This window comes from Solenopsis invicta, chromosome 16, assembly GCF_016802725.1.
Source record: "Solenopsis invicta isolate M01_SB chromosome 16, UNIL_Sinv_3.0, whole genome shotgun sequence".
NCBI lineage: Eukaryota > Metazoa > Arthropoda > Insecta > Hymenoptera > Formicidae > Solenopsis > Solenopsis invicta.
In genome coordinates, this window is record NC_052679.1 from 3147423 (window position 1) to 3168794 (window position 21372).

General features: G+C 42.1%; 2 protein-coding genes across 3 annotated transcripts in view; one reads left to right on the forward strand and one right to left on the reverse strand.

Annotated features, from left to right (window-relative positions):
• The window catches only part of LOC105202789 (3-phosphoinositide-dependent protein kinase 1), a 353542-nt gene that overhangs the window by 1053 nt on the left and 331117 nt on the right, over positions 1-21372 (forward strand). The window lies entirely within an intron of this gene.
• Positions 7617-19998, reverse strand: LOC105202777. 2 transcript variants are annotated; one of them, XM_011171449.3, is made up of 4 exons: positions 10176-19998; positions 9874-10072; positions 9668-9757; positions 7617-8441 (listed from the first exon to the last, which is right to left on the reverse strand). In XM_011171449.3, exons 1-4 carry the CDS (start codon positions 10301-10303, stop codon positions 8109-8111), a joined length of 750 nt encoding a protein of 249 aa, XP_011169751.2. In that variant the 5' UTR covers positions 10304-19998; the 3' UTR covers positions 7617-8108. The 2 variants fall into 2 exon arrangements, with proteins under 2 accessions (XP_011169751.2, XP_039314894.1); XM_039458960.1 differs by lacking the exon at positions 7617-8441 and adding an exon at positions 8602-9005.

Below are 21372 nucleotides of genomic sequence, written 5' to 3' on the forward strand. Positions count from 1 at the left end.
TGCGCGAGGGCGGGAAGAAATTTCTTCTGAAACAGGGCACGTTGGCTGCTGTAAATAGCCGAAGATTAAGTGTCTCGCGGATTATGCGAAACGTTATGTAGTCAGAAGTGACAGAAGTTCTCTACTGAGCTATGACATCATACCCGTGGTATGACGTAGGCGAGAGAGCCATAATACAGATGATGCTGGCATTACGCGATGCTTACGTCAGATGGCGATGTACGCGATTGCATCACGGGGCGTCATGATGTTGCATAAGGCTAAGCAACATTCTTGTTAAGGGCTGTTATGCACAGATGTTGGACTAATGCGGTTTTACCATATTCTCTGGGAAGTCGACACGCGCTCTGACACCTTTGCTTTAAATTTTCGATAAAAACAGTAATTTTAATTGTGCAATTTTTTCCAAAATTAAAAACGGAAGCATCGATGTATTGACAAATTCTGATAGATTATTATAGACTTTTTTGATACTTAAAATCAAATGGAACTCACAAGAAAAGGCCTCCAACTCGGAAATTTAAAAAATTATGAAACTTTGGCAGCATATAAAGTAGATCCTGACATATAATAAACAATTTTTTTGCTGTCTGAATTTACACCTTGAACACCGTGAAATCAGTCTCTGAAGATTAATCTGTTTTTCATTTTTATTTTATTATTTATCAACAAAATGAGATAGAACAAAATTTTAGAATGAAAATTTCTTTTAATAAGGTTTATCGATTAGGAAATATATCAATTATTTAATTAATTTTAAAAAGTGTATAAAATTAGAAACAATGTCAGAATATTAAGAATATTTGCTCCTGTTTTTGTTTATATATTGTTTTTACAATTTTTTAAACAGTTGATAAGTTTCTTAATAAAAAAAAGTCTTATTAAAAGAAATAAATTTTTTTTTAAATTTTGTTCTATCTCCTTTTGTAGGTAAATAATAAAATAAAATGAAAAAAATGAGTTAATATTGAGAAGTTGATTTTCACCTCTTCAGGATGAATTTGAGCAGTAAAAAAAATTGTTTGGTACAGGAGCGATATACTCTATACACTGCCAGTTTTATAATTCTTTGAATTTTTAAGTTGGAAAGTTTTTGTTAATATAAAATTAGTATGATTGATAACGTTAAAGATAATTTATTTAATGTTAAAGTTGAAAAAGTATATATTTTTAAAACAAATAATACAAAATTCATTAACATTTGCTATATCGTTTTAAAGTTAACGGAGCTTCGTTTAGATTTGCGTGATGTACGACACGAATAACGGTTTATTTCTCGGGGAGGATAGAAACGCTAAAACAACGCTAACATGGGTGTACATACGAAGAGTGTACGGGGGATGCGAAATTATGGACAACTTCCTATCGTTTGGACATGAGAAATTTACGATTAGCCGCCGGTATACCGCGGTTGCAGTAATATTCCAATTCACGGTCCAAGATATTGATCTGAATTTGAATCTGCTGGACGCCGCCTTAATTCGGATCAATTGACCCGATCAATTAATAGGAGTGTAACGGTCGATTGACCACTGTGGGAATAATTAGGGGACGACTGCGTAGCCTAAGGCCGCAAAAAAAATAAATATAATTGTGTCTTCTCACGTTTCCCCTCGACTGTCGTCGAAACGTGTCGATTATTACCGATTAAATTGATATTTACGTATAATTTAATTGATATTTAAATAAATAAATTACGCAGTAGAAAACATTTTGTATTTATGCTAAAATCGGTCCTCGTGAAAATTTTTATGTTAAATTTTTGATACATTTAAAAGTTAATTTAACATAACGTTTCTGTGTTTGAATATTTTGTGTTATTGATATTTAACATTCCTTAGTGTTAAAATAACAATCTATAAGTAAAGAATAAATAACGTAAAAGTAATGTAGTTTGGAAACGCAATTTTTTTTTAAGATAAATAAATAAAATGGTTGTACCCATATTATAAATGTTAATTCTACTGAAGAAATATATTTCCGCAATCTGTTTCCAAATTATGTTGAAGTGTTATATTTTTTCACATTAATTTTTTACATAGTATTTATGTTACTTTACAACATATTCATCTTGCGTTAAATTAACATAAAAATTTGAGTGGACCGTTTGGGATGTAGATACGTTAAATTTAACACAAATTTTTCAACTGTGTAGAAGTAATGCACAATTATAAATGTGTGTAATTTATGTTTCTATGTTCGTATTCGCGTATACGCAGTCATCTCCATGGCTCTGATTTTTTTTCTCGAAACGTAAAATTAGCGGTAAATTAGAGTTAATCCATTTTTATCTGTGAATTTAATTTATTAGTTTTTGAAATCCGTCTGGAGGGGTTTCTCTTCTTAAGCTTTTCTTACCCAAGCAAATATCGTGATTAAATTCCTTCCTTCGTAGTTTATCCGGAGACGCTGCAAAACGCTCGGCATGCATTTGCCATCGTAGAACCGCAATGTGGTTATACGGCTCAGAGGAAAATCGGTATGGAGTGATTTATCGCAGTCGATTTAAAACATCGGCTCCGGTATAGCTGGATTAGAAATTGCAGTTAGTTTACTTCGGCGAAACGTACGGGATTTCCGGGTTGCCATTAAGAGACAAATTGCGTGACCATGTTAGACAAATGTCTGCGAGCTATCCCGCAAGATTTCCGGTTTATCCGAGGCTTCACACTCGAAACCAGTTCGATCAGGGCGATTCGAATACCGAGGCGCGAACATTTTTAGCAAAGAATCGCAACGCGAATCGCGCTTCGGCAAGCCCCACGTAGATGCCGCCACGATCATCGAATTCTCAAGCTTTGTAGACTTAATTTAAAATTGTCTTAATCTAAGTGACACGATAGAAATTTTAATTAATATGATGAAATGCTTTGCTGGTTATGATTTAGTGTGAAATAAAATGGCAAGATTAAATTTAAACAAAATATTAGTAACGCGTTCCAAAGGACAAATTGCAACTTTGTCATTTGAATTATCATGTAAAAATTGTTTTTAATAGATTATTTTTATTATAATAATTTACTTGCGAACTTTTGGATTTAATTTATTAGTTCTGAATTTATTTAGTTTTTCTTAGCATCACTCGAGTATAGCGTCCTTAGGTCTCTTTAAACGTTTACCATTTGAAACTATAAGAAGATACAGCCACAAGGTTTGACGAACGTGATGCACGAGTACGGTAATCGGATTTAGGTAAAGGTCGGGGAAAATAGTCGGCCGCGTCCAGGTCGCGTCGGGGATCGCGTGCAAGACTGAGCGATCGTCAGCGTTTTCCAACGAGAGATCAGCCGATATAAAGGTATTCGCGCATACGCTTATCGTTATTGCCTACACGATGATGCTTTATCTTATTACTATAATTAAATAACTGTACTCCACACTGAGAAAAAGAATTGTTAAATTAACTAAATTTTTCAACTTTATTAAATTTCTTCAGTTTAAGTGTTTGACTTAAATATTGGGTTATTGTTTGGTTGGAGCACAAGTTTGTTCGGGTTTTTTTTATCTTTTCAATTCAAGCGTTTACTATATTTAATTTAAATACATAAATATTTAAGAAATTATACCGAAGAAATTTAATCAAGTTTTCAAGTCAAGATGACAAATTTGTTCTCAGTGCTCAGTGATTTCGTTCTAATCGTAAGTAGTTTTATCAAGAAACGAATCATCCTCTTATGATTGGTATCGTTTTAGATGGGTCACTATTTTCCGTTTCGTGGCAGTTTCGAACTATTTGCGATCGTTGAGATCCGTCGAAACGCGATTTACGACTCGCGAAGATAATTTTCATTTGTACGCTGTTGTCGTGAATTTTATCCGAACGACTTGTCTAGATTGTACAAGAAGATAATACGTTTAAGAACGGCAGATATACACGTTTCGCGACGTTAGAAGAATGGGAGTAAAAGTGCGCCGGAAACGGCGCATGTTATTTCAGGCACCAGTCACGCTAAGTTATAAGAGATTACATCGTGATTATGTGACGTAGAATATAGATCGCAGAAAATTGTGTTCTTGGAACTTGCCCAACTTGAGATGCTTTTCGATTAACAGCCGACAATTTCTCTTTTATTGTTACGCTGAAATCTCAGCTATATCAGAGTATCATTCGCGTTATGAAATACTAAATTACATTTTAATGCCCTTCCGACGCGGCTAGTTAATTTCCTCCGAGCGAAATAGTCTCGAATTCACACACAAGCCCGTTTCAACGCTGCAGACGCAGATTCGACTTCTGCTTGAATTTACCGAATAAAAATTCAATCGCGACCTGATAATTCGTCGATCTCGAATTTCCTCAGTTTTTTCTTCCCCACCGTCGAAATCGTGAAGATTTCAGATCCTCGAATTTGCATTTCGCGTACGCTCAAAGAGGAGAGGAGAGAGACTCACTGGAATCGAGATTTTCGCTCGATACCTTTCTTCGTTAGCGCATTAGGAAGGACGCGGATTGCACGAATTGGAGCAGATGGAAACGTGATGAGGAGCCATCCCGGTTTCGCGTTCGAGAATCGTGGGCTTCGATAGAAGAGACGTGGCCGTGCTCTTCTATCGGTTGATTTTTCTCTCTCTTTTTTATTTTCTACCTGTCTGCTTCTCTCTGTCTATATCTATCTATTTATCTATCTCTATATATCGAGACGCCCGTACATGTACGGACGCCTCCGCACTGAATGATGACGCTCGCTTGCGCAATCGCCGTTTGCGTTTCGCGTGATTCACTCTCGTAAAACGTTGGCGGCGTCATCGATGTCGGTTTCTCGAAAACGAGGTCGTACGGTGATTGTCACCGGACGGATCTGTCGATGATTCCCCCGCGGCTGATGCATTCCTAGCGATGATCGGCTGGAAATAGCGACGGCGCTCCGCGGCGCATACAGGGTGTTCGTAATCGACCTGACCTACTTGAAATTCGAAAGCGGATGTTGAATCCGAGAGAGCTATCCCCGTTTGAAAGGAAGATTCAGCCGGGGTTTCCGACGATATCCTCGAAAGAGTCGCGGCTTAGCTTCGCCATTTATTACGATGATTAATGTATTGTATCGCAAGATATGGCGCGCCCTTGCGAAAGATTTACGCGGAATTTGAAAAGGAGAGGGAGACTTGTATAAATTGTGGACTAGATACGCCTTGATGTCCCCGCGTTTAATTCTCAATGAATCGTATTTGCGTCTGAAAGCGAAATTCGCTAAGCTCTCACGAGTGCTATTGAATTAATCTCTCGATGAATATTCCTCAATATATATTTCTCTTGTATTCTTAATTGATATACGAGTGTCGTTTGTATGCATTGAGCTTTGTCAAGCGAGAGCTCGCAGGCTCTTTCGGTATTAATACATGTCTGGGCGTACTCTTCTCGAAGGAGAAGTACTAATTGTATTTAATATTTCGTCAAGTGGAAATAAGGAAGATCCCTAGCTCTAACAACGCGCATAAATTTTAGATATCGCTCGTGTCGTCCTTTTCAAATCCTGAAGTCGTTGCTCAAAATTGCAGCTCTATCTGTTGAAAATGTATCACAACCGTCGGGGGATACCGCGCGCTTTTTATTCTATAGACCCAGAAAATTATCTCAAGTACCAAGTGCATTTAGTTTCGGTCTTCCACTATCAATAACCGGCTCGATAGCTGCAGCTATCGATCAGAAAAGTGCGACGTTGTGATAAGGGAGAGAAAATATGGATGGGACAGCGTCGCCAGGAGTGATTCAGAAGCTTCTCTCAGCTCCGCCGTACCATCTCGATTCCACGTATTGCATCTGCATGTTAAGTTAGATTGACTCCGAGAGAACTGAACCGTGAGCCACTCGAATACGCGCGCGGTCTTCATCGTCTCTCTCTCTCTCTCTCTCTCTCTCTCTCTCTCTCTCTCTCTCCCTCTCCCCTCCTTCCTTCGCGATGCACACTCGCCGAAGCGTACGCACTCTCGCGTCGCGCGCAAATGCGTGCATCAATTGTATTTGCATATTTCAAATTATTTCGAGGAAGAGACGCTAAGTGGAGCGTCGCCTCTGCGCAATGGAGCGATCCACCCGGTTTATCTACGCCGGTCCTTTTTTTTTATTTGTTTCTCTATCTCTCTCTTTCTTTCTCTCTCTTTCGCGCTCTCGTTCGCGTAAGTACGCAGATGCACGCGGGGCGACCCATCGTGTAATCGATACCACAAATGGAGCCCATCGTATTGCTCCGCGAAGCTACCGCGCCGCTACTCGCCCACACGCGAGCACATTTTGAACGAAAGAGCATTCTCGCGCGCCTACGTAATGGACAACTCTCGAAACCGTACTAGCGTCATTTAAATATTTGCTCGCCACGGCTTTGCACTGCGAATTCTATTTCGCGAAATCTTGAAGAGAGCGCGCGCCCGAGGAGTTTCGCAGGTGAGTTTTCGCTTACCTAAATGTTGAGGAAATTTTGTTGAGGAACGTCAACTCAACGCGCGCCCGCGCACGACTCTCCCGCGCGTTTATTTGCGTTTTTCGCATCCGCCGCCAGTCCCGGCGAAAATAAATAAAAATTACGCGACGACGACGACGATGACGACGATGACGACGATGACGACGACGACGATGGCCCGACGGGCCGTTGCTGCATCCCCGGGCGAATTTATATTTGCGAATTTTCACGCTCGACGGCCGAAGTCGTTATGAAGTTGTTTACACGCCGAGTTCTCGTCAAGCATCAGGCACGTCTACCTCGCGTATCGGCACACAGTCACGGGAAAACGATGAGGCGCGATTTGACGAGGGGGAACGACAAGGCAAGGGCGGAAGGGAGACAGGGAGGAGATTACGCGGTATCGGTTCCTTCTTTTTTTTTTTTTTTGCCCGCGGGATATTTCGGCGGATTGTGTCTGCGAAAAAGTTACGTGGAAATACTCGCGGCGTGATCCCTGAGATGGAAACTTGCTCGCTCGCGTGCGCGGGTACAAAAGAAACTTTTCTCTCGCGAAAAAATAACATGTATCGCGCGCGCGGTGTCTTTTATGTGCACGCATCTTATCTGCTATTCAACATGTATAACGTTCTCTCTTATTGTCGCGGAGAGCGTTCCTGCAAGAGACAAAGTCAGGTTTTTTTTTCGAGCTATGACACGTACCCCGCGAATTAGAATGACTCGTTCGATTTTTCGTCGCTGTGAGGTTAAATATTCCAGTAATCGAACGTGTAATGATACTGATGCCAAGATTGTTGGATTTTTGTAAGAATTTAATGATTTAAAATAAAGTATAATTAATTGAAAAAGGAAATATAAAACATTGTTATTATAATAAACAAAAATCTGAAAAATTTTTAAATTATTCTGGAAATAATAAAAACATGCAAAGCATTTGAATGAATATTCGAAGAATTTTAAATGTTTGTCTTTAATGTCTAAATATTTGTTCCTAATATTATTTATAAAGTAAATACAAAAAATATTATCTTGACAACTACATAATGTTTCTTAAAAATTAAAAACATAAAAATATAAACTGTAATCTATTTATGTAACAAATTAATTTTTTTTTATTTTTAACGTTTTTGTAACGTTAATATCTTAAAGTTTGTAAAGGTTACAATTAAATTAAAATTTTATAAAATAGATTATTTTAAATATAAAACTATAAGAAAATCACATTTAAGATTTAAAATAAATATTATTTTATTATCAAAAATATATTTAAGTTTAATAATACAAGTTTTCGTATAAGTGTCCGGGTACAGAGATATGATCTTTGGGACACATTTACCTTAGCATCTTTTTATGTTATCTGATCACCGCGACGTTATTGAGCAAAGCAGTGCGTTACAATCGTCGGCCTCTTTTCTGATTTCGTAACACTTTGTTTTTCTCGCGAACCAGAATATAGGACAGCTTTCAAGGGAATGCGGATGCGTTGTTGCCTGGCACGTGCCGCATAATCTCCGTGCGTTATGCAGCATATTAATAGCCGTGAAAATCAAGAGGTAGAAATGATCGAAATGTTGGCGCCAACGGAAACAAATCTTTATTGCGGACAATGTCACACGGTAATCTCATTCTGCAACGGTCGCTCGGTGAAACCATCCCGCGCGTCATTGAACATCGTGGATGCTGCCCCTTGGCTCGATAATATCTGTTTGTAAATTAACACGCGACACCGGGCCAAGTCGCCTGTTCAACGTTTCTATATTTGGCGCACACGTCGACGCTGCTGTGACGGAACGGCATTTGCAGGATGGTGATGTCGAAGTCGGTGTTGACGAGAATGGCGTTCAACGAGGGTAGCTGTAACTTGTTGACGATGTCGTCCTCCTGCAGCTCACCGGTCACCGGATTCATGTAGGAGCAACGGGTCTTTGCCAGCACGCACACGGTGATGTTGAGGAACAATTGCGCGAGCTGCGCGTCCGTTAAGTTGACGTAGGTGTTGTCGATGCTAGGAAACACTGTTGCGGCTTCGCGAACGCATTCCCCGAGCTGCGGAAAGTATTCGTCAGCGGGGAATTCATTGCACCCTCGCACTCTCGCGTCAGATTTTGCGGTGCAGAGATTTCGGAATCCGGTAAAGTGCCCTCGTCGTGCAAAGAGAGAGAAAGAGAGACACAGAGAAACTGTACAATATAGAGTATGATACAGGCGATTGCGGAGTTCGGAGAATCGTTCACGAAACATCCTCGTGGCCGTGCGATCGTCAACTCGTGCGGAGATACCGTCGGTGCATTCCCAACGGAGGAGGAAAGTGTTGCGTGACCTCGAAAATACGTGTAGAGATTACAGTAAAAAATCGCGCGGATCAATAAGGACCCCTCCGGGGCGAGGGGTCGTTGTAGTCGTCGTAGTCGTCGTAGTCGTTGCAGTCGTTGCAGTCGTTGCAGTCGTTGTAGTCGTTGTAGTCGTTGTAGTCGTTGTAGTTGCATTAATCTCTTTAATTATGCAGACACTGTTCTGTATTACACTTTTAACTTTCAAGAATTTAAAAGGTCTTCGCTGTTGAATTTGCCTTGCTGCTCCTTGTTGCCAAGCTGATCTGATGTCTCTACTCTGGATAATATTTGTAATAGGGGTTTTCTCATTAGCTATACAATATTTACAATATTATTTAATAAATTTCTAATATTATCGAGCATTAAAAATAGATGAGTAAAAAACAGATTAACCCTCCGTGGCCCAACGGTTTTTTTTTTTTGCTACTTTTCTAGTCCAATCGAGTGCTTGAGTGTTTTTAAAAGAATTTTTGAACTTTAAGAAATCTGAAGAAATTCTACACTTTTCTAACATTTCAAAATACGATTTTACAATTGTTTGATCCGAAATGTTTTTCACTTTTTTTTTGTACGTTTCCGAATTTGAGGCAGAATAATTCAAATTTGAAAATTTACCTGGATCTTCAAATCTCCGATTTGTTTAACCACGCAGGGTTAATAGATAAGACTTAAAAATTATTTTATTATTATAAAAAAATAATATATAATTAGTAAATATATGTATAATAGTTTTCTTTTTAATATTAGTTTGTATGTGTTGATATTAAAGAAATTCGTGAGTACGTAATGTGAGCGTAATGTGAGCAGAAAGATAAGACGATAGCGTTCAATGAGGAGGCGTTGTATTAAGAGCGTTGAAGCATAAAGAGAGAGAGGCAATCGTAGAATGGCGTATCGAGTAACACGTCTAATAGCTATTGGTTCAGAGTTCAATCTTACCAAAGTGTTCTTATTGACTTGACGAATGCATTCTAAGAACGAGCAGTATATTAACGAAGGACTCCGTCCATTGGGCACGCTGGTCACATTCTAGAGAGACAAATCGGGACGCAACGAATTGTAAAATTTGTGTTCGGGGAGAATTACCGAAACTTTTATATTAGAGAACGAATGAAGATGAATGAACGATCGTTTCATGCACGTACTCGCAAATAGGCCTGACAGTGGCCGTAGCTGGTGTTGTTGAGATAAGTGTTGGCGCACATGGACATGGATACTAGCATGGGATAACCCTGCGGTAAGACGCTGGCACGGTAGAAGCAACCGTAACAAGCGTCACGTAGCGTCGCGTTGGATCCCTGCGACTGATTGCACACCTGATTCAGCAAATCGGGTATCTTCACTCTGAAAAGGAAAGTCACGTTGTTACACAACGCGAAATAGGCGCACTCGACTTTTTTTTTTTTTACGTTAAAGGTAACAGTATATATAAACAATCGGGATGTACTGTTTAACTGTGCCGCCGAAGGTCCGCAGAAATTTTCCCACGCTCTCGTGTACCAGCAAGGAGTCGACAAAACTCACGCTGAAGACCGAAAAGAGTATTAAAATCACAACTAACGTCGCTCTCGTCATCGTTGCACGCGACTGTTTGACGATTTCCCCGCAAACCGCATCGGGTCAGTACTTTTATACCGATGCCTAAATCTGATAAGACGCGTCAGGGATGTATTTGTAACCGTTCGTTTGTAAAAGTGTAATTTAGCTCATTTCCGTTGTATTCGTTTTAAATTAATTTTTTTGTTGAAGCATCTCAGCGATCTACTTAAAAAAAAAAAGAAATGAATAATTTGCGAACGTCAACTAACAGCTATGTCTGAAGAGCTAAATTTTCTTTCTCTTATAATCTAGATTACGATTTAGACTGCAGTTTGGTAATTCCGAGTTTGATAGCGCAATTTATTGCACGATTTCATTGACCTCGTTTAGTTTTAACTCATAACTCCACTTTACTTCTTCTCTCTTTCAACTTGTTAAAAAAAAATGTAGAGTTTGATTCGATGGTTGTAAGGTTAAAGTTAATCGACGTTGAAACGAGTCTTCAATCTGACTGCTTCTCCGTTTTATTTTTTTTTTTTTTTTTTTTTCACGACCGGTTGCTTCGCGGCCCTGGCTGCGCCGAAGTTGCAGCTAAAGCGTAACGATTCCCATTACTTGCGACCTCGCACACGAGGCCGTGACACGTGGTTGATCGTCGTTGTCTCGTGAAAATGGACCGTGAATGGGATATATCTGGGACAGCTAGTGAATCCCACGGCTACGCCGACGCAATTGTAATATCGGACGAAATATGGCCGGTTGCATTATCGCTAAATCGTGGAATGCATTCAGCGTCGGCCAGTCATCGCGCCGCCGCATTTTTGCATCGACACACGCGATATGGCGTGCACGGACGTTTCACTGTTTATTTTCCGCCCGTAGCCTCTCTCTCTCTCTCTCTCTCTCTCTCTCTCGTGCACAAAGCCAAAAATCACCTTTTTCCCAACGATTGTTTCACGCCGGAAGTGGGAAGCTCATGTCGGCCATGGTCAAAAATACACGGAGACGGAGTAACATTGTTGCAATCTTCGGTAACATTGTGTCGCCTTGCGTAACGAACGGTAATCTTCCCTAATTAACTTAATTCATTCAATATTTCGCCTGTTTCGAAGGTCGAGCACCGTGAATCGGAAACGTATTACGCTCCTCCCCCTTCTTTCTTTCTCACTCTCTCTTTCTCTCCCACGGTCGGAAATACCCGTATGGTAAACTTTTTTCGAACCGCAGCATCTATGTAATAACAGCGTGTCGCGTAAAATGCACGCAGGGACACAATTGTTGATATCTCACGCACGTCCCGCCGACGCGGGAACAAAAGGCGCGAAAGTTTCTCCATTCCGTCGCTATCTAGGGAGCTTTTAATTAGATACTACCGAGCGTGCCATTTGGGAAGGATGTCAGGAAATCAGCGCGTTGGCCACGACGAAAATGAATAGGCGAACGCGGCGCTCCCGTTGCGGGCGCTCTCTAATTTCAGGACCCACGTGGAAAAGTGGGCCATCGTGTGTGCGAGAGACACGACACACGCGTCGCGGCTATTTGTGCGCCAGACGCAGCCGGCGGGGCGGGAATGGCGGGATGAAGGCTGAAAATGCGCAAAGGAGGGAGGATTATAAGAACATGTAGATAGGTAGAGGGGCCGGGGAGACGATCAGTGGAAAGCGGTGCAACCCCACCGGACAAAATTAGAATGACTCACGAGATTATTTAGGTTTATGTAATCCGAGAAATTCAGCGCGGCAACCGTCGTCGCGACCGCCGCCGCGCCGCGCCGCGCCGGTGACGTCTCCTCTCGGTATCACTGCGTCACACCTCGGCGTTCAGCATCGTCGGCCGCCCGCCGAGAGCCCGCTGGAGGAGTTCACGGTATCATGTTGCATCTTTGGTACTTGCACGAAACGACCCTTCGTGATCACGCTCGGAATAGATTCGGATAGTCGCCGCATCGTCAGGATAAGGCGACACGGACTCGCTAAAAGTATCTCGCGAAATCTCACAGATTCTCTCGCAACTCGATTATAGTTTGTCCTTAACGATGACGTACATAGGAAACTGCCACGAATCCAATTCGCGTCCGTATAATTATTGACGCAGATCGCGTATCGGATGACACAAATGCTCGCGAGCATTTGAAATCGCATTTCGTCGCCGATCGCCGGTCGGTACTTAACGAGCGCAAAGCGGCGAAAGCACATATCGCCGCGTCGTAAAAATATCTCGCTCGCATTCCGGTTTCCGCTTAGCACACATTCGCGTTCGAGAGCGTCGCGGATCTTCGAGGCATAATACACTCACACACACAACGCCTCTCTGTGTTCTCAACCTCCTGCCTTATCCGATTCCTGCCGCCGAAACTCGATCAAAGCGCAGATGAGGCTTAAGGATTCGGGTTGCCGCGCGTGTAGCGTAGCGACATCGACGATGCCTTCCGTAATTGCTCTTTGGGCCGTTCTCTGCGACGGAATCTAATTACGACGGCGCGTCTCAAAGAAATATTATGTATATGCGTCGTAACGCGCCCACGCGACAGCTGCATTCTCCTCCCAATTTCTTCGCGCCTCGCGTTCTTTGAGCTCTTTATCGGGAAGGACCAATTAAACGGAGGCGTCTTTGAACGATCGTCGCGATGACAGGTGCGTCGGTCAAATGTCCCGTGATCATGACTGTCTAATTCGGTAAGCTAATTCATTAGGCGGTAGCTCTCGAGATCCCACATCACTGGCTCTGCGAGCTCTTTATCTCAACTTTCAGCGTGAAACTCGCGTCGCACACTTTCAGCGCGTAGGTAAAAAAAAAGGGTGAGCAAGGAGAGGGTTAAGCCAAAGTTTACGAACGCGTTTACGACACGAATGAAAGATTAATTCCCGGCTGAGGTTGTTCGAGAGCGAAGGGGATGCTACCGGGGGTGTCGTCTCCACTGGATACTTTCCAATTACCGGGGACGAGAGTTCGCAACTCTGTTGATCCGTCAGCAATCTCTCTGTTGGGCGTACCTCATTGCCGAATTAGGATGCGTACGCTCGTGATTATAGAAGGTTAAAATTCGTTTTGCTTTTTACCGCGCGCGCCGCGTCCTCCTTCCTCGCCAACCGCGTCGCTTTCTCCGGCCGTGACGAGAGAGGGACGTCTCAATTATTTTTCCTCCCCACGGGCCTTCCTCTCGGGATCCTTTCTGGCCGTCTGATAAGTGCATTAGTTGAACCCGGAAATTGGTCGACACCCCGTGGCGTGTGCGCGCATTAACCCCACCATTTGGTTCCCGTCGTTTCAGAGGCGCGAGAAGCCGAAGACGAAAAGAGAGAGAGAGAGAGAGAGAGAAAAGAAACAAAAAGAATCGCGCGTACGCGAGAGGAGACAGGAGGGTAGACGATGTTACGTGGACGAAGGAAAAGGTGATCCCACGTGTGAGCTGTACATCAACAGATTTTAACCTACATACACTGGTCGCTTCCCTTCGCGCGCGTTTCGCCCTTGTGGAATGCTTTTAGCTGCATGGTGCGCGCAATGCCGAGTGCTTTGTGTCGAATCGTTGAAAGAAGTAGCCAGCCAACGGCCTTTAACGTCGCGGTTCTCTCCTCTACGCGGAGGCAATCTTAAATTACCACCGAATCGATATATTTATCGTTTATTTTGCCGCGGATTCGGAATAAAGTTCTAAAGCTTATATTCTCGGATATTTGGAATTTCAGATGCACAATTTCCGGTGTGCAGTTTTGTTTGACGACGTTAATATTAAATACAAGTTTCTTCGCACACATTCTTCGCGTTCTCTGCTCGTACACTTGTGTGCGCGCGCGCTTTTCCTTTATTTCTCTCGAAATATCTTGAGTTCGCGCCAGACCATTTCAGAAAGTCGCGGGGTATTTGCCGCCATAATTTCCCTCGTCATTCTTTAACGTAACGCTCAGCGAAGGAAAGAAATGTAAGTCATTCAGGTGTTCTCGGACCCGAACGTCGGAATCGACGTTCCCGAACTCGATCGTGGGCGGGGTAAACGCAGATAAATGCGAACATGTAATGTGGCGATAAAGAAGGCAGACCTTTCCCCGTAATACAACCATATTCATCACCGCGCGACCTGACATATATATATATAGTATATATCGTCACACGTGCACATACATTTTCCTCGGCCGCATGCACCCTAATTCGCAGGGATCCCCGGCCTATGGGCAACGGCAGTCTCGTTTTACGCGCACGGGTCGTTAGGTTTTCGAGAGAGCACGGCCCAACCCCGTCTATGAGTATTATAAGAAATTGGCGGTGTAACGTATGCGGTGATAAAAATCAGTTGGCCACGCAAAGGGTGCTCGATATTGGCCCTAAGAGCGTAATTCAAAAACGCGATTTATGTCGTTACTCTTGATAGATGTATTAGAGATGCAGTAAATCTTGCAGCAAGGTAAATGTTTCAATAACGTGTAACGGTGCAGAGGAAAGATTGTTGAATTTTTGCTGAAAATTCACGCTATATAAAACGATCTAATTATATAATTAATTGAAATACGAAGTACAAATTCATGTTATTATTAACATACACAAATACGAAGAGAATTTTTAAATTATTCCGAAAATAATAAAAACTTTTAAAGCATCTGAACGAACCAATGTCCAAACAATTAAAAATTTAATCGTTAATGTCCTAAATACTTGTTCTATAATAATGCAAGTCAGTCCTACACTGACTGAAAAAATATTGACTACATTTTTTATCTCAATTAAATTTTTTTGAATTAAATATTTATGTATTTAAGTTAAATATTCTTCACTTCAAGTAATTTATGTATTTAAGTCAATACGTAAATACTTGTACTGAAAAAATTTAATCGAGTTGAAATTATTTGATTTTGATTAATATTGAAAATATTAATCAAGTTGACAACTTTTTTTTCAGTATATGTATATGTTATTTACAAAATACAAAAAATCTCATTTTGACAAATACATGTTTCTTCTAAGCTAAAAACTTCTAAGAACATCAAAATATAAACTCCAATCTAGTTGCAACAAATTTATTTTTATACATAACATGAATTTTTATAATATTTCAAGTATCCTGCCTTGTTAATATTTTAAAATATTCAAAGATGACAATTAAATTTTTATATGACACATTAAAGATTATTAATAATAAATTTCTGTGCAATAGTGCTTGTACAGGTACATATTCATAGGATGTTTATCTTTAACTACTCGCGCCGCGAGTAGATACCCGAATCTCGCGTTTATGTAAAATAATTGTAAATTATTGTAATCTTCATCGTGCTCGTAGGTTACTGTATTCATAACTCGACGGGATTTTACCGTAAATACGTTATACCGCGAAGAGACTCCGCTTTTATTGATATTGCGAAAGCATTACCCGCGATGAGAATGTCCCGGTAGAGCGCCGGAATTTTTAACGAGCAACATAAATTATATCGCTCTTTGCGCTACACACCGTTCGTATGCGTCGAATGGGAAAATTTGACTAAACGTATTCACGCATGCGAATTACGTTTCAAGGAGGTCGCGTGCAGATTATTAAGTCGACGTGACTATATAAGCCGCTAATAGATGACTGTTTATTACGTAAACCCGCGGCAAGATTAGCTAGCTCCAAGGCATTCCGCGGGAAGTCGACACTTTGTACGAAACGCGTTACACGCCGCTGTATTCGACGTTGACGCATACCTGGACGTTGCATCGAATTAACATTCTCAGTGACGGTGCACATCCAGCGTTTTGATGTCACGATATTTGCGCGCCCACCAGCCTTATACTTTGCGTAAAATCGCATGTCATGTACCGGAGGCCGTGCATTGTACACCTGTCTTTGGAAACGCCGGATTAACAGCAGCGTCTCGATATCCATCAATGCGACATTATTTTCGCCGTCTAGCCGCGCTCAACGCGATGACTTACCCTCCCGAAAATGACTTACTCGCCGTTCGTTGTACGAGAAAGAGAGAAGCACGCGACACTTTCAAGGAGCTGGAGTACGTGTTCGTTAATTTTAACGATCCTATCGACATGGCAGCGACGCGCACATTCCCGTCTCTCTTCATTTTCGTTCGCATTTCATTTCGCCCTTTTCACTTTGCCTTTCGCCGCTTACACAGTTTTGTACATGCGAAAGTAGAGACTTTTCGAAACTCCGCCGTGAAACGATTTTGCCGTCCCCATCGGACGAGTCGGTAGCTTTAAGTATTACAACGACGGATTTCTCTTTGATTTTCGTAGAGATGATTTCAGCGCTCAAAGCTGAAATTATACTTTTCAACGTATACTTTCTAAAAGCGGATCGCTACGCAGCATTTCTGTCTCTAAATAATTACGGACCAATTTTCATTTCTCCCCTTCGACGCGACAGGTCGATCGTTTGGCACGTGACTAAATCTTCTCTATTTTCGCCGAGAAGAAAAAGACGAGAGACGTTGTTTTCGCGTCGCTCTACATCAGCTGTCGCCTGATCCACGCGATAGGGTCAGATCCCCACCCCCAAAAATTCTCTTTAAAAGTTTACACAGGGTGCCGCGGCAATTTATTGAGATGCCTCACGAGTGCTCTTAACGAAATTAAAGCTGTTCAGAGAAGTAGGTACGGCAAAGAGAATATATTTCACGCCCGTGGAAATTTACGAAAACGCCCGCGTAACTTCCCGGACGATGCGTGTGTTATGGTCTTCGAACGGCGGAGCGGTTCGTCTCGCGACATGTAGGAATCTCGTGCGCCCTCGAAATTAGGCTCGCAAGAGCCCTCTTATCGCGGGGGACGTGAATCAATTTCAACACGCGCGGCACATAACTGATTTGATGACTTTCGTTTTATTCCGACATTAAGGATCTCGCTAAACAATATTAGTCGTCGACACGTGTCACAGGCGTGTAGCTGTGTACGGCTGTTCCTCGACGATGGCCCTTTTCTGACGATGGTCCTTACACGCGCGGAAAAAAAAACGATACCCGAAATCGCGGGTATACCCTCCAAGTCCCATTGTTATGGTTACTGTTATAGCTCCGCCGATCCATCCACCCGGGATGAAGTGCTATTCCACTTCATTCTACTTCGTGCCGCGCTGTCCGCTTTCGCACGAGTCATCGGAAATATTTCATCTAAGGGACGAAAGCATTTCTCTCCCCGCCCACTTAGTTTCTTCCTCCTCGCTCTTTTCTCATTCCGTATGACAAATAACGTGACGCGATTTACTTCGCGACGAATTATCTCATGGGAAAATCCAGATACGCAGGACAAATAATGCGGATGATTTATTAAGTGAAAAGTGTTCTTATTAACTGAGCTGATGATTATTGCGTTTTATTGGCGAGTGGAAAAATTTTGATGGATTTTTGGTAGATGTTATATGTCTCTCTCTCCTCTCCCCCCCCCCTTTTTTTTTTTTTTTTGCTGAAAGGCGATCGATCTGTCAACGTTTGATTTATCAGTGACCTCTATCAAAATTCGTAGGTTTGTATCCACTAAATTGCACGTTGTCGTCAATATCAGAAGACTGTCCAGAGCGTGATTTATCTTCGAGGTTGAAATCATCTCATTTAATTAAATGTAGCGAAATATCTTTCGAATTGACACAACATTCCGAATACGTCACAAATATTTTTTCACGTTATTTTGAATATTTGTTTCTTTCCGAGAAATTCATATAACTTTATAACACGTATACCAAGCCTTTTATCGCTGATTTTTACTTTTATTTAAAAAGAGCATAATTTATTCGAGTTTAACCAATTTTTTTTTTTTTTAACAACAGTTGATAGTGTTGTCTTTTTAATGGCAATGATAAATAATATTAACATATCTGCAAATAGTGCAATAAAAAAATACTTGGTTACGACATTTGTTAAAAATCCATCAAAACTTCTGTAAAATTGATCTAATAATTGTTTTCGTTTACACTGAAAAAAATACTGTAATAAGAATTAAAATTAGGACTGAGCAAATTACTTTATAAATATTTGAAATACAAAATATTGGCAATCTTAGTATTTGAAACATAAAATTGGATTTGAATTGTATTTGTATTTAAATCACAAAAATTTTGCATTTCAAATTAAAGGATTAAAAGTATGTTGTATTTTGTATTTCAAATACTTTAATGATGTATTTTGCTCAGCTCTGATTAAAACGTTATTTCATTCAATTAAACGGGTTGCGTTGAATCACTACATGTAGTTGATTCAACGAAATATTTTATTCATTCAACTATATTTATTATTGCCTTAACTTTTAATCTTTTCCTTTCATTATTACTGTTATTGAATTAAAAAAATATTTCCAATTAGACCGATGCTGTTGTTGCAACTGCATTTTTTTTCTCTGTGCATTAAATTCTATCGCCGTCTCGCCAAATTATCGATGCAGTTTTGAGAAAACGTTTAATGTTCGCATTTCAGAGTTAAACAATACGATCTAGTCTGGCAGTAACGTCCGAATATAATAGAACGCCTTCGCGACTCTCTTTTACCTCGTAGAGATTGTTATGCAAAATTCATTGAATACGAGTTCGCAAAATGCGTATCAGTTTTCAATTCACCTATGACCCCGTCTTTCTCTCATCTCTTCTCTCCTCTAATATGGCGGCGGGTCAGCTCACCGATCCGGGTATTAATAACGCACAGGGGGATACAACGTACCGTAATGTAATACAATAAATAATAACACGCCGCATTATAAAGAGCGAGCGGCGCGCTGTACCCGGGACGCCCTAGGCCGGGATGCATCGTAGCTTTGTGCGCAGGTACTTTTGAATAATGCACTCGCCGATGCGATAGCGGTCGGCGTCATATTATCGCGATCAAGAAACGTTGTAATGTACGCTGCGCGCGAATATGCAAGCGACACAATTCGCTCTGGCAAAATCCGGAAATCGCTCCATTTATTCGTCAAAGCTCTCCCATTATTCGACTTCGTGCGATCGATCGCGATGATCCGCGGCTTCGATATCTGTTTAACGCTTATCGCACGCCGGATGTTTTAATTTTTGCACAAGAGATTAAACGAAATTCACTCGTTAAGCGCGTATATACGCGCGCGTCCCTTTCGCGTGAATGCAGCCAGGTGCATTCGCGCAAACGCACTGTGAGCGATGCGTCGCGTGACGTGAGGACACTTAAATCGCGGTAATTAGGGGAGTAACGAGGGAAGGGAGGGAGGAGGGAAAAAAAAGCATACGATAGAAGTGGAGGAAATCAAGCGAAACCGCACCATCACGGCATTGCGACACGTGTCGCATGCGGTTCACGTGCCGTTCTGCGTAGTGCATTTGCAATGTAATAAGGGTGGAACTATGTGGATTCAACGATTACTAATGAGCTCTAACGGGAGGAACGGTCCACAAAGCGAATTGCTTCGTAGGCTACTGTGTGGCGATTTATAACGGCACTGTCCACGATAATGAAGCTGTCGCTTGTCACTGGAATATCTGCCAGCGCTGACCTGTTTGTATCATACTATTTTGATAAGCGTCACTTTGCTTATTGAGAGACGTAATTTGAGGGGAAAACTACTTATTGTTAGTAAGCATCTACTTTGAAATGGCGATTATAAGAATGTTAATTATCACGTTACCCTTTCAAAACATTTTTTTAATTCAAAGATTCTACTGGAAGAGGGAACACTGTTATGTAAATAAAGAATTTTTAGGAGATTAAACTTCTTAACAAAATAGCTTTATAAAGTTTACAAGCCATCGCGGCGAACGCTCGAGCGCAGGGCAAGCTATAACATTATGTCGCGCACGCATCTCTCCCGCGCGTTTAAAGGCTAGGTATTTGCCACTTGTCATCGATAAAAAGCGCGAGGATTCATGCACCAGCCGCGTCTTAATTGTTTTCTTTCGGAAGCCGCCGAACGTAATGGAATATCGACGATTTGAGAGACGGATAATGAGCAAAACAAACGAAGCGAGGAGAAACAAAAGACCCAGCCCTTTCCTTGCATCGGAGAAGGGTTCGCGTCGGTGTTGCTGTCCTGCGAGAAAAATGGAGGGCGAATTTTCCCGCGCTCGCCCCCTCGTCAAGTCGAGTCACTCGCTCTCTTTCTCTCTCTCTCTTTCTCTCTGTCTCCCCTCTCCCTCTCTTCTTCCGCCGTTCCCTCGCGGCTGCGCTCGCGTTTATCCTTCTTCCTCCCGCGTGCGCCAGAAAGGGCGGGAAAGGGCGACGAAGGGTGGCAAAGTGCGGAGAGAAACTACGGCGGGAAGGTACGACGACGACGACGACGACGACGAACGCGGTGGGGGTAGAAGCCGCGAGTGGGGGGGACGAAGCCGATCAATACTTTTGCACTCAAACTCCCTCGGGTTCAGGGCCGTGGTGCCCCGTGGTGCTCTCGCACCTTCCGCAGCACCCTCAGAGATACACATTCTTAACCCTTATCTCCAGTTATTGTCGGGGGCTTATATATTCATTTAAGTATGAATAAATCCGCGAGAGCGTCCTTGAGAACGGCCGCGCGATTTATCAAAGGAGGACGTCGCTCAGGGAGGATTGCGAAATAATCTCTCTGAGGATTTCCCGTAAAGCGCTGTCAAGTACACGCGTCCATTTGTATAAATTTTTCACGCATCGTTATATATATGGGACATTTTATTGTTTCGCACGTCCCTCTGGAAGCTCGCAAAAGTGGATATAACAATTGCTCTCCTAAATTGGATCTCTCGTGGAACGCGCGCTATATCACTTGTGGCGTCTCCATTACGGGCACACCGTATTCGCGCAGTTATTAAGGCGAGCATACGTCTCTCTTTATACTGAAAACGTTGCATCTGCAAGTAAGGGTTGCTCCCGCTCCGCGCGCATACGTCCCGCGGTTATATCACCGTCGGCACCGTTGCAGAGCGCAACTCCCGTCGTACGCGACGACTCCTCTCTCGCGCGCGCGTTTACTGTCTTTAAAAAGGACCATTGAGATGAAACCGCGAAATTCTCCCCGAGGCGATAAAACGGGCGCGTAGCACGACCGCGCCGGCCATCCCGCGGGCGTTAACGCATCTGATTCCGTATAACTACCGCCGTGGGATTTTCGCTGAGCTTTCTTATCTCTCGTCGCCTCGTGGCATAAGTAAAAATTGATGTCTGTCAAATCACACGAATAATCGGGTTTATAGTGAA